General features: G+C 39.0%; 1 protein-coding gene across 1 annotated transcript in view; it reads right to left on the minus strand.

The window, feature by feature from the left end:
* Window positions 1-257: 257 nt before the first annotated feature.
* RGS22 (regulator of G-protein signaling 22) overlaps window positions 258-13,962 on the minus strand; it is a gene marked incomplete at its 3' end in the record, with an annotated part of 61,410 nt that continues 47,705 nt past the window's right edge. Inside the window, exons 19-25 of the mRNA XM_008940821.1 lie at window positions 12,091-12,153; window positions 9,936-10,097; window positions 6,862-7,041; window positions 5,124-5,327; window positions 2,735-2,857; window positions 931-1,033; window positions 258-367 (exon numbers count right to left, since the gene is read on the minus strand). Of these exons, the coding sequence (XP_008939069.1) occupies window positions 258-367; window positions 931-1,033; window positions 2,735-2,857; window positions 5,124-5,327; window positions 6,862-7,041; window positions 9,936-10,097; window positions 12,091-12,153 (945 nt within the window). The remainder of the gene's footprint in view (window positions 368-930; window positions 1,034-2,734; window positions 2,858-5,123; window positions 5,328-6,861; window positions 7,042-9,935; window positions 10,098-12,090; window positions 12,154-13,962) is intronic.

Raw genomic sequence — 13,962 nt, forward strand, 5'->3', positions numbered from 1 at the left:
TTTTAACTCAAAAGCTTAGATAACTGCATTTCAGACACTACCATTTTGAAACAAAATTCCATCTAATCAGCATTAGGTCCACTAACCATGGCTGAAATGAAAAATAATCTTGCCTTCATGTTGAGGCTGTACAGCTTCAGTTAAACATGATATGGAATGGATAGCTTGCCACTAGTGAGCATCCGCACTGATAACAGGAAAATTAGCTTTCAAGAATCCAAATTTCAAAGCGCACTTGTTGGCACACTGGTACTCACTTTCTGTTTCTTGGGAAGATGTGAACGTTTCTCCAAAATCACACTACTCTGGGGAGAAATGGTGGATTTTTCAGAGTTTTCAGGCTTCAAGGAAGACACAGATGAAGCACCTGTATACGGAAAGAAAATTAAAACGATGGTAAACGGAATGGTTTTAATGTTACACAGTGCTATTGCTAGCGCTACTGCTCAGTGGAGTGACTTAATGAACAAACAGATCACGAGGTCCTTGGGGAAGACCTAAGTGGATACACCCGGCTGACACAAATACTCTTATGCCACCCCAAAACATTGGCAAACTGCGAGAAAAAAAGTTTCCTCTCTCTGGTTGTATGTAAATTGATGCAGCACAAGCAGTCAGGGAGATGAATACGTGTGTGGACCAATGGGACTGCCATGTCACTGTACAGAATGAGGAAATGGTCATATCCTCTCTGCAGCAGGACCTGGGTAGTAAAGACAATGCTGATATCATGCAACTTTCACTTTCCCTTTCTTAGAAAACTCACCAGTCACGAGCACAGTGCAGAGAACAATTCCTCTGCAGACAGCATAAGAGAGGCAGCAGTTTATGTATGCAGCTCCAAAGGAGAGCAAACAAAGTTCTTACACTGAGAGAATTCCACCTAAGCGATGAGCTTGTTCTTCTGAACTACGGAGTTTGGTTAACAACCTGTAAGGAACGATGGTGAGTTTCTCTCCAGATCTTCTTGCATTTTAAGGAGTATTCTCTCCTGCTCCAAGGCTTCTATGTATTTGGAATAGGACCAGGAAGCCTGCAAGAACCATTCAAAAATATGAGCCTCCTGATGATGTCACTAGCCCCTGTCCATTTCAACAGTGAGAGGAAACACTTGTGTATTTTATATCCCTGTTACTGAATAATCACAGTTATTAAGAAGAGAAGTTTAGTCATGACAATACTGGAATAGCGGGAGAAATAGTATTGCTGCAAATAAACAAATCTCAAAACACCATGAAATCCAATTTAAGCAAGTTTGATAGCTATGATGTTTATGTTCATTTATTCTCCATTTCTGGTCTGAGTCCTATTCTCTCTCCTTTCATCTTCAAAATGTAAATACAGCAGACCTTTTCCTTCCCAAAATATCAGTCTTCTGTGCTGTGGAGGGCTTGATTTTATCTCCCTGCCAAATCCTCACAGTCTGTCCTTTCTCAAATCATCAAAGGTCTCATTAGCCTCACAGGTCTTTCTGCCTACTCACTCCAGCAGAATGCTGCTACCACTAAAGGCAGATCGACTGGAGATGTCACCTTTTCATTTTCTGAGGAACCAATGTTGCATTTTACATTGCAACAACCACTGTTTGGGTTCCACGTAAATTTTAGGTCACTGTCCTAAATCAGTATGGGAACTGTACTTTTACTTGTCCTTTCTGCTCCTTACAGCATGAGGAGTTTCGGGGCAATTTGGCACGTCATGAGTCAGTAAGAACTTCTAGTATCTTCCTATAGCAGAAAGGGGCTTGGAGAGGAAACAGCTCTGTAAAAGATATTGTTCTTTCTGCAATTACCTGCCTCTTCTTGAGGGCTTAGGCATATGATATTGATACACCGGCTCACTCAGCTCACTTTTTTTTTTTTTTTTTTTAAAGAAATATGTGCAAAATTAAAAGATCCATCTAAGGAATAAGAGTGAGAGATTAACTATGCAGTTTGTGCTGTGGTTTCAGATTATCAGGGTATTTCAGACTGCCAGTTTCTATATTCTGCTCGTTGTTAGTGTAATGCCACAGGAGGAGCTCTGTGGAATATAAACAGTGACCAAAGTGCAATTTACTCCTGCACCACATGACAGAGCTGTGATTATATGGTTGCACAGATTCCTCATTAACATTATGGCAGCGTCAAGTCAGCTATGAATGATCCCTTGATATGCCCAAGGTGACACATCTAATTTTCCTGTTTCTCCAATAAAATGACTTTACATTTTCAATACAGATTTGATGCATCGTGAGCATTGTTCTGGAATCAGTTCTAAAGAACTATTTTCTGTCAGATTTTCTAACCAAATACATAGATTACCTAAATGAGTTCATCTTCAGTTTTTTACATATGAGCAGAGCAGTGCTCAAGCTTAAACCAAAGGCTTTCAGGATATGAATTTCACAAGTAATTAAAAGCTTCTTATTCTAGAATAGAACTTCCTTTTCATAAATTGTCTTAAAATAAAGATTATTTTTAAATCTACACACCTAAAGGGCTTAATATGTTGTTAGATATTAATACTACTCAGAACCTAAATCTTAAAAAAATTAATAAATCAAGAAAAAAACATCACCTGTAAGGTAGGTGAACTTATAACAGCAAAGTTAATTATAGAAGAATGAGCAGTTATTGTAGAACCATGTGGCAGTACTATTCAAAACCAAAATGTTTTGTTTTCTCCTTTCCATTCTCCTAAGATCATTTTATCTCTCTTGAGTTATATCTGTAGCAACATGTTTATTATTTACCTGCCACTCATATCCATCTGAAAATGAAGCTCGTCCTCTCTCCACACCAATCTCATCTACCAAAGCACTGCCTGACGTGATGATGTCATGTCCCGTGGTGAGTTTTGTCCCCAGTTCTTTGCCCTGCCAATAATAAGAACTCATAATTAGATGGAAATAATAGTTACTGAACTAAAGTAAAAAACAAAGTCCGAGGAAGCAAAAATTGTCATTGGAAACAAGATAGTGTCATGTGCAGTAATGTTTTATAAGGCCCAGTTTCAGAATTCATCACATTGGGCATAATAAAAAATAGCATAAGATACCGCTTTTTAAAAGCGTTTCTTTGTCCTAAGTGAAGTTTGCTAATCTCTACAGTCCTGCAAACTGTCTTCCTTTCAGATTTGGTAGGACTTTTCCCATAAATAACAATTAGGAAAACACATAGAATATTGGCATAGCCAAACAATACGATGCATCATTGTCCAGTGAAAACCTCCTTGTCTGCCCATTTTTTTACCATCATACTACATGAAAGTCCAATGATTATCCAGTCAGTTCAGGAAGTGAGATGAGCCCAGGGAGACTGGGCACTCCAGGGACAAATTTATGAGAAGGGAGATAATAAAATTCCTCCCCCAGGAGCACCCATGTTTGTTCCATTTGACATAAGCCCCAAATGGCAACTGAAAAAGGTCATCCCTAACCCTTTCCAGAGCTTTCCTCTCCCTCAACATGAGCTTGGTGGGGCAGAGGAAAATAAACATTATTTTAAATGCCGAGAAATCATCACCTTCTACAAGCTGCCAAGTGAACCTGCTATCGCTTATGTTGGATGAATCTTATCAGTATCCTTCAGGGACACTGAATCATTTGAATAGTTATGTTGCCACTGAGGGGACAGGAATCTCAGGCAAGAGAACAAGCAATGGCAGATTCTTTAAACAATAACAGAGGGGGAAAGGGTTTCAAAAACTTCTCTGTTCCACCTATTCTTTAAAGGGATTTTAAAAAGTAACTGGTTTACTGATCATTTTTTGTGAGAAGAATAGTCTGCAGACTGTTTACTGACCTGCATTCTCTGCCTTGTCACTTTATAAAATTTCTTACTCTATTTCCCAGATTAGAATGGTAATTCATCTTTCCCATTTGTTCCCCATAAAAGCTGGGCTTTTGACCTCCTGGCCAAGATTTGCTCTTTACTTCCTTTGTCTTAATCAGAAATCTTATAGACAGGCAACAAACAGATGGAAAAAATAAGTCTGTGAAAATGGAAAAGTGCATTACTTTGAAATATTGCATTCTTGCACTATAAGTATTGCCAATGGCCTTGCCAGACGGATCTGAATAGAGGCAACGTGCTTTGGAGGAGGGAGCATGAGTTCTTGGATTTTAGACTTCACTTGACATTGGTGCATGGACTTGACTAACATTTCACTGGTCCTCAGTTTTCATGTGCCTAAAAGAGGGTAACAATGTGTACATGTTCTTATGGGCATATATGCCTTTATGTGTCCAGTTATGCATGTGTTTCTCATCATGAGTAGTATCTCAACATATGTGTACATGGCATTTAAAATATGTCAAGGTCCTTAAAAGCTACTTATGATAGTTTGCAAGTCAAATAATTTCTCTGCCCTTAAAGGAATGTTCTCTCCTCAAAGCTGGCCAAACAATTACATTTTGTAAAAAATAAACTTTCGCAAAGCCTATAATCAATACAAAAAAAAAAAAATTCCATTATATTTTAATAATAAAATTCCAAGAAAAACAATTTTACAAGAAAGCATTCCGCTGCAGAGGTCACAGTTCTGTTAATGCACTGAAACTGTCTGGAAACTCATTGTGAACGGTCTAACAATTTAATTGTCGAAGCTGAGAAATAGTCAGAAAAGACAAAGAGTCTACAAAGTAAATAGCACATAAATATATTTTTAAAAATAATGTGCAGGCTTTTCAAATGCTCTTTCTGAAAAATAGTTATGAAATCTGATTTGGTTTGCTTTCAATAGTGACCCAGGACCATAAATTCTAAAATAGGACAGTACATGCTGAAAGTGCAAACAGGTCTGCAGTTACCCATTTTACACATGGACAGTACATAGATTTTTTTTTTTTTTTTTTAAATTTAGCTCTCTTTTTCACTATTTTCTTGGCACAAAAGATGGCCAAAATACATTTTCCCCTCTGCTTAATGAAAGGAGTATTTCCTTGACTCGTATGCTTCAAGTTAAACATATGCATATGCATTGGCAGGACTGGGAACTAATTGCCCGAGGACCATGTCGAATGTAAAGCTTGAATTCTAACAAAGAGATTTTGGTAGCTTTGGGTCAGGCTGAGAAAGGGATAGTTGAATTCATGGATGCTTGCTCATGAAGGAGTTTTTATGTAGTTCATCAGCTGTCACCTGAAACTTTGTGAGCTTTATCTCTGCTGAATGAAGCTTTATCTCTGCTGAATTGAGCTTTATCTCTGCTGTATTGCCATTCTGCTTTTGCATCTTTTTTCTCTTTTTTCTCTCCAAGGCAAGTAGAATTTTGTCACTAGCCAAATTGCTTCGGAACTTAGAAAACTTTGGCCAAAATTTAAACAGAAGAGCAAAAATAGTCATCTGCAGAGAAAGAAAAGAAAGTTAATCTTGACCATATTAAGAAAACAGAGTTTACTGTAAAACAAAATGTAGTTTACCATGAGAATGAAATAACTATTCCTTTTTGAATACACAGCCTTGTTCCTCCCACGTACTGTGTCCTGACATTTCAGCCCAGCTTTGCTCAGCACATGCTTTTCATCAGTGTGTTTATTACTGGTGAGAAATCTTCCTAAAACACAGTTAAAAGGCACTTTCTTTTTTTATATTTCCCTAAACAATTGTTTGCATTAATGAAAACATCCATCATTTTTTACAAGTATTCTTGATAAAATATACACCAGTATATTTGCACCACTGCTCTGCTCAAGTATTTCAAATATTCAGTTCATTAGGGAGAGGGCTTTTTTTCCCTCTTTAAGAGAAAGGAAATACTTTTTTGCCTCTGGAAAGGCTCTTAAACCACATTACAGATCTATGAGCAAATCTTGGATAATTTTTAAATGATATAATCTCTCACAGGGTCTTTTTTGAACTAGAATAAGAAAAACAATTTTAGAAAAGCAAACAGAGGGGCTCAGTGAATTCTGTTGCTGCACGTACTAAGGCTCACATTTTTCATTTTATTTAGATGTTTAATTCTCACTGAGAAACTTGGCTTCAAAGGAGCTGAGCATGCTCATCACCTCACTGTTTCTGGCTCAATGGACTTGAAAGTGACATGTGAGTCACTGTCATGTTCCAGTCAGAGCTTTTTGGCCACGTTCTTCCCTTGGTTTTGTGCCACATTTCTGGAGTTCACTGGGTTTTACACAGGCTGAAATGAGGATTCTGTGTCTCTTGGGACCCCTATGAACCCTTTTCTCAGACAAATGGTTCATCTTTTGTGATCCAAGCACTCTGTGGACTCGCAGTTCGTGTTTAATGGTATGGGTGGCAATTTTCTATGAAAAGCAGAGGAACAAGCTTTCTTTGGATTAGAAGATAAAACAGAGAAGACAGTAATGAGGAATAAGTAAATAGTAAATCTGCAGTAAAGGTTCACAAATTGCCATTCAGCATGATTAGTACAATGATTAGGGAGAAAATTGTGTACAGCCATTTAATACAGACTTTCTGTAATAAAGAAGGGAAAGGAGTTCAGTAAGTTAAGCTTTGTGCTATACTCACGTCTGCATTTTTTTTCATAAACTATGAAAACTACAAACTTTCTAACTATAAATTTCGTCTCTGATATTAACCAAGTGGTAAAGAACAAGAAATTAAAAACATAGAACTCATTTCTACTGCTAGAATTCCTAACACAGACCTGGATACCACCTTTCCAGGATCAGCTAGTTGTCAGAGATTGTCCAGTTTATTGAGCAGTAAATATCTGAAACCTCTGTCATGTCCACCATAGAGTCTTCATTGAAGCTGAACACTATAGTGTTCTCCTTTGTGCCCAGGCTTATGTATGGAGTCCAAATTGTCACATATGTAACAAAGACTGCCCTTAAAATGAGGCACACAAACTCTAGCCAGACCTGTTACAGAGGTTCTCCCAGATTCTTACCTGTGCCTCTCTAAAAATGTAAGGTCCTAGTTCTTTCCTGTGCTCCAAAATCTTCTTTGCTTGTTCAGTTGGGATGTCAATCTGCAAAGCTGGGGGTACAGCAGAGTTAATAAAGCGGTCGATAATAGCTGTGATCTTTTTCTGGACTGTGGCATCGTCACAATGAGAATGGCACAAGTCCTGAAAGACGAAAAATAGCATTTTCAGTAGATGGAGAGAGAGACGCAAGACCCTTTACAGGGGCCCAGTGATCAAAGAGTAATAGTCATACAAAAGTAATTATATAATAGATTCTTTCAGTATGTAGGACAAAATGCTTAAAGTAAATGTGCATGGTCAAAGGCATAGTTAAGATACGAGTAGGACTTCTGGTTTGCAAATGCAGATACATAGCAATCGTTGCTTTTAGGTGATATTCTCTGTCTGCATGTTCTGATGGAAAAGAATAGTTTTAATCATGCATGCAGTCTAAGTACATTACTGACAAAGAGGAGGCATTTATGAAAAGAGAAATACACCTACAGGTGTGAAATGCACTGAGTTTCACAATGAGTCTGCTATGACTAGCACAGCCATGGAAAATAAAACACAAAGAAATGCTCTAAATACTCAAAAAGGAGAATTCTTTAGAGGGTACAAGGTATTATAATGAGGAATGTTGTCACAAGAGAGGACAATTTCAGCCACCAGTGCAATCTTCCATTCATTGAAATCTTTGGGTTTCATCATTCATTAGGATTTTCTCATTTTCCAATACTCATGTTTGAAATAACTCTGTGCAGAAGAGAATAAAAAACAAACCTGGAATTACAAGGATGAGAACTCAAAGGAATATTGGGGGTTTTCTACTTTTTTTTTAACGTGAGCCTATTACTCTTGCAAAACCTGTTATTACTGTGTTTTCACACTCTGACAATGCTACTACTGAATTTTGACAGGAAGGAAAACTAATTCAAACAGCTTTCAAATGCTTTGAACCACAAACTTTCCATTAATCCATAAACATCAAGAAATTTCTATAACACTAGGAGATTATCACATGTATGTACCAGAGACACAATGAGCACTCTAGAGAATTTTCAGGAAGAAAGCTCGCTAAATGAAAAATATGCGTTTAATTTTGGAATAGAAGGCTGGATATTTACTTTGCAAAGAAACTAAAAACAGGACTTTTAACCAGAAATATGGTATGTGAAAGAGATGGCTTGTTTTATTATGAATACTTTTTAGTTTTGTGAAGGAAAAAAAGAATTACAATAGCTACAATGAAGAAAGTAAGTCAATACAAAAACATATTCAGTATATCCTAAGAATATATTATGGCTTCCTTTGCTCATCTAGCAGAAAAGAAAAGGCAGAGAGCTGTAGTAAGAGGTAATACAAACAAGCCATATGATACGAAGAGGAATGAGGCATGAGTGTAGAGGAACAGATGGAACTGATCTGCAGTTATATTTCTTCATATTAAAAAAAAACAAATTTGTTTTTTAATTGTCCCAAGATGTGCCACCAGTCTAATGGGTTATGAGGAGCAATGCAGTCACTGACTCCTAAAGGGAGTTCTGTCTCATCCGATGGCATGATGAGACTCGGACAATGCAAGTATGCACTGTGCAAAGTGCTGCCCACGACTTTGGCAATATTCCTCCAGTTCAATCTGACCCACAACACTCCTACTGCTCCAACCCTTTGCTTCTATAAAAAGCATCGACTGCCAACCATGACAAATTGCATGCATGTAGAAATATGGTCAGATTGTACTTTTTCTTGATAAGACAAATAAAATTAACATAAGTGAAGGCAAGGGGGTGGGACATAAAACAATGAAAGCTTTCCTCAGAGAGCAGATCCACAAAGAAAACAGTCTAAACTGCACTATAATTCACAGAAAGTTTCCTTGTCCTCCACAATGTAGCAATAATGGTCAAAAATCTGAAAAAAACATCAAATATTTTGAGAAGGATTTATGCCGGGGAATTTCAGGTGCCTTCATGTCAAATGTCTAGTCTAAGCTAGTAACTCTGTAACAAAGAGAGGGACAGCAGAACCCCAAGAGAGCATTTCAACTGACGATTCCTTGCTTGGGGACCAAAGAGCCTCTGGGAGGAGAAGGAATTGCCCTCTGGAAACAGAGGAGCTTCAGCTTCTAACGCAGACACCAGATTCAAACATGTAAAACTAAACAGTGGAAATACACCCACGTACCTGCAGTAGGATCTCCAAATGCTATTGCAGCATCAGCTAGCTAGGTTTCCCTCCCGTTTTCTGAGCACGTTAGCTAACACTATGCCCCTGTGTTCAGGAGCCCAGGTGGGGCTCTGCACTCTGACAGCGCTTTCGCATCAGAAGAGTCACAGAGGCAAGAGGAATGAGGAACAAGTGAAAGATCTGTGATGCCACTGCATTCAGTCCAGGCAGTGTGATTTAAAGATTTAAAGGCTTGCTCCAGAGGTTTCCCACTGTGTTTCATCCCACACAGCAGCAGTTTCAGAGAGGGGCATGTCTTTGGGAGGCAGGCAACCAATGCGGCTGACCTCTCCCATCTCATTTCACGTCGGCTACATGCTCAGCTGGACTGTACAGAGTGCAAGGGAGCTAGGGGCTGGATTGTACATAGAGGCTTTTTGGGTAGATAGTACCTTTACATCTGTACCTTTGATTGAATTTTAAAGTTTTCTCTGATTTTTGAGGGATTACCAATATTAAATAATTAATTATTTAACAGTATGTAACTATAAAGACAGAATGAACATTTTAATGCTTGCGTATTTTGTACTGCTCAACAGATGTATATCCACATCTGGGAATTACCTAGTTAATAGTGTCCTTTTAGAGACTCAGAAGAATGTTACAACGTGAAGAAGCATAAAGAAATCCAGAGGTAATACATTCAAGTCATTAAAAATAGCTATCCTTAAGAAGTGGGGATTTTCACTGCAGATAAAAGTTTAAACAGTGAAAGAGGGATTACTATGAACAAGAAAATGCCTAGAGATATTCTCATTAAAATTCTCCTTGGATGCACTTGCTTACAAATTGAATGCTATTCCCCTTTCTTCATTTTACCACCATACCTTATACTTCTGTACTTCTTGCCAAAAGAGCACTCCGTTCTCTAGTAGGTCTCCTCTCAGCGACACGAAGCGTTGAAACTGATGTGCTGTCAGGGGATGCAGCAGCGCTTTGCGGAAAGCAATTATTTCACTAGATGAAGAAACCCACTTATTGTCCGCATGCTGTCAAAAGAAGAAATAAATGCACCAAATAAACTTTGTTTCAAAAAGCAATAACAAAGGCATTAGTTAGCATAAACTGTCTGATTCTTATCTTTGCACTGACCCTAACTTTCAGTAGTTTATGAGTTTATGACATGGATACAATAGAATGTGGCAAGTTTTCATTGTTTTCTTTTTTCTTTCTTTTTTTTTTTCCCTTCAGCTTGGTTTGGGCAACGTTTTTTGGACGATGTGATGGGAGAGGAAATGACTGACAATGATTTAGACCATATGACTACATACTATAAAGTATGGAAACAGCTATTGTTATTGATTATGGCAACAGGCTACTTTTCTAGAGAACACTTTGAGTTTTGTGCAAACAAACAACAAAGGAAAGGGAACAGACAAACCACATAGCTTAAAGTTGTAAAATGCTTCTGACAGGGATCTCACCAACAAAATGAGCTTTTAAATCTATTGCCATGATCACCCACGGAAGCTGGAGAGTTTGCTCTCTGTGAAATAAAGCTACCAAGAATAAAATCTAATTTAAAGTCATCAAGACTTTTTGGAAATCCTCATGCTGCAAAGGACAGAGCAGTAGGCAGCCATGAAAGGGTGGAGAAAGGAAGATGGCTTATGCTGGGACAGTTTGTTTGAAATCAAGTTCAGGCTGGCCTGCCTTCCTGAACAAACAGTTCTTATGCTGTCACTGAGGAGCAAGCCAAACAACCCACTTTATCAGATGGATGACTGAACATTATCTTCTAACAGTGGCATAACACTCTTGAAGTCCTGAAGGGATGGAGCACTGTTCGATGGTCAGCATGGGACAGAAACATTTTTAGTTATTGCACACAGTCCTGGAAATCTAACCTGATTCTAAGCTGAAGGCCTTTCTGCAGCTTCTCTTAAAAACAGGGTTACGCTTAGCATCCTGCCACAGAGCCTGCTGGGGATCAGAGCCTACCTTTGCAAGAGGCTCAATGGTGGTTTTCCAAAGGCTTCTTTGGTTAAAATAAAGTCAACTCATCTTAGACAGTAAGGTAGCAGCTTCTCAGCCATCCTCCCATTCCCCAAATGTGCTCTGTCTCCTGTGCCCAGGATTTAGGCAACTTTTTGGAAAAATTATTTCTGGAGCATATTCATGAAGGGAAGAGCAAAACGTTTCTCCCACCCCTATACTAGTATACGAACACTGCTTATGTTATGGGTCAACAACCTTGAAGCAGAACACAGAAAATAACCATCTTCCTGACAAACAAAGGGAAGGCTCAGTTAACAGAACCCACATGCACTTTGGATCCCTTTTGAGCTAGTGGTTTGCATGGATAATTGGTGACCGGGTCTCCAGTTTGATTTCAACAGACAATAAAAGTTCAACTGAATAAATGTACACAACTTGTATGTTGGCAATCACAAAGAGTTCACTGCTCTTCAAGAGGAAAAAACTGGCAAACATCTGATGAAATGTATTATTACAAAGGTTTAAAATTGATATTATCTCTGTGCTGTAAGATTAAAATGCAATTCTAAATGAAACAGATACTGTGAGATATGATTAAACCTGCCCACTCCACTGCATACTTCACATTCCCTTTTGTGTCTGCACATAATCCACTCGCAATAATAAATAAACTACCAGATGCTGGAATGAACAGCTTGTCCCAATAAGTCCACTGCATGCAAAATACAGATAAATGTGAATTAAAGGTACAATACCAGTCTGAGGAGGGTTAAGAGTGCTCCAAAGCCCAGGACAAGAGACATATTTTTTTCAAGTGTGACCTCTGCAGCCGGGAAGGGAGAGAAATTTACCATGAACATCCAGCAGAGAACTAACTTCACCAGTAATGTGAATAATCAGCCCGCTGTAGCCAATACAGTCATGCCTGCTTTTGACAGCATTACATTTGGGCCTCACGCTGTCAGCAGGGAAATTGCGAAGGATGGTCCAAACAGAAAAGACAGTGAAACTGCAGACACAAGAGACACAGTAAACTTCACTTGCCTTCCGCATCCTAGTTGTCTTCTCCTGTTTTTGGCATGAAAGATCTTCAGTTATGTCCCTTATCTATGGTTGAACAAAAGATTATCATTGTATGTTTTTAATTCTTGTTTCGTATTCAGCCCTCTAATGATTGAGACCACAGTGGTTGATATATGTTCATAGAGATCTTTATAGCTGAAACTTTTTGTGAACCCACACTGAATGCACTTCTTCAGCTGTAAATGAGCACATGTTCTTTTAACACTTGGTGGTTAAAGAAGACAAGAGGCAATAGCAGTCAGACTGTGCTTTTCATGGAGTTTAACCTTACCCATGATGTTCTGAGGGACCATTTATGTCAAGAACAAATTCTGGCCCTTTTTAGTTGTATCAGAAATATAGACTTGATCCTGCACCTTTTTTGTAGTAAAAAATACACCTCAAATCAAGGGCAGATTTTCTGAATAAAGGCTACATAGCATGCCCACAGTGTTTGGTCACTGTGAAATATGAAGCCAAGTGGAGAATGTCATCTGTTTTCATTTTTTCAAAAATACTTTCTTCAAAGGATCTTTTCATCCTCTGAATTTGCAGTAAGAAAGAGAAAAGAGCAGTCAGACATAAATGGAGTTAGGAAAAGACTAAAAGCTCATTAGGAGTATGTATTTCCCATAAACTGTTTATTAGAGTTGAATACAGCATTTTCCAAACTGCATGGGCTGCTCTCCCTGCCAACACAGCCCAGCAGGTGCAAGAAGAGGCCCAAGCTAGCTTCCAGACCTGGGTACACCCAAGCCAAAGCAGGGGCAAGGGGAAGAGTTCATTGCAATGCTAAACCCTATGGTCTAGTCCAAAGGGACTGGGGTAGAGATTGTAATCAAAATACTTTTATATTGTTGTAACCTGGGATTTGAGTTGCATATTACAGTAATTACTATAGAAGGAACCACACGAACCAGTGGAGAACAAGTTTTACAAGAAGCAGTACAACTGCAGCAGCAAGCTGACCTGAGCTGGCTTTGGTCTCAAATAACTCCAAGCAACACACCACCTCTCCTGTCCTAGTGACCACCATATCAGAAATCAAAGTCATGGACTAAATTAATTGGATGTACTATGTATGGACATTTATGGACATTTTACAGACATTCCACAGGCTGTTGGAATAGGTTCCATAGGTTGTCCATAGACTAAGGGAATGTATCTGTGTACTGTATCAAAGAATGGGGAGTGGGGGAGGGGGTGGTCCAGGAAGATGTATTGGATAATGTGGGACCTGAGCATGACATAAATTTTATGGAATAGGAGATGGAGAATGTGCTGGTTTTGGCTGGGATAGACAATTTTCTTTGTAGTATCTAGTATGGGGTTGAGTTCTGGATTTGTGCTGAAAACAATGTTGATAACTGTGCTGTTACCGGCGAGCGGTGCTTACATAGAGTCAAGCCTTTTCTGCTGCCAACATCACCCCACCAGTGAGAAAGCTGGGGATGCACAAGAGGAGGAGAGGGGACACAGCTGGGACAGCTGAACCCAGCTCACCAAAGGGATGCTCCATACCAGATGACATCGTGCTCAGCATACAAAGCTGGGGGAAGAAGGCAGTGGGGGGAAACTTTTGGAGTCATGGCATTTGTCTTCCCATGGAACCCTGATGCATGATAGAGCCCTGCTGTCCTGGAGATGGCTAAATACCCACCTGCCAATGGGAAGTAGTGAATGAAGTTTTTGTTTTCCTTTCCTTGAATGTGCAGCATTTGATTTACTTGTTAAACTGTCTTTATCTATCTCAATGATCTGGATGAGGGGATCAAGGGCACTCTCAGTAAGTTTGCAGACGACACCAGGTGAGGTGGGTGAGTCGACCTTCTTGAGGGTACGGAGGCTCCAAAG

This window comes from Merops nubicus, unplaced genomic scaffold (assembly GCF_000691845.1).
Source record: "Merops nubicus isolate BGI_N331 unplaced genomic scaffold, ASM69184v1 scaffold7695, whole genome shotgun sequence".
NCBI classification, from domain to species: Eukaryota; Metazoa; Chordata; class Aves; order Coraciiformes; family Meropidae; genus Merops; species Merops nubicus.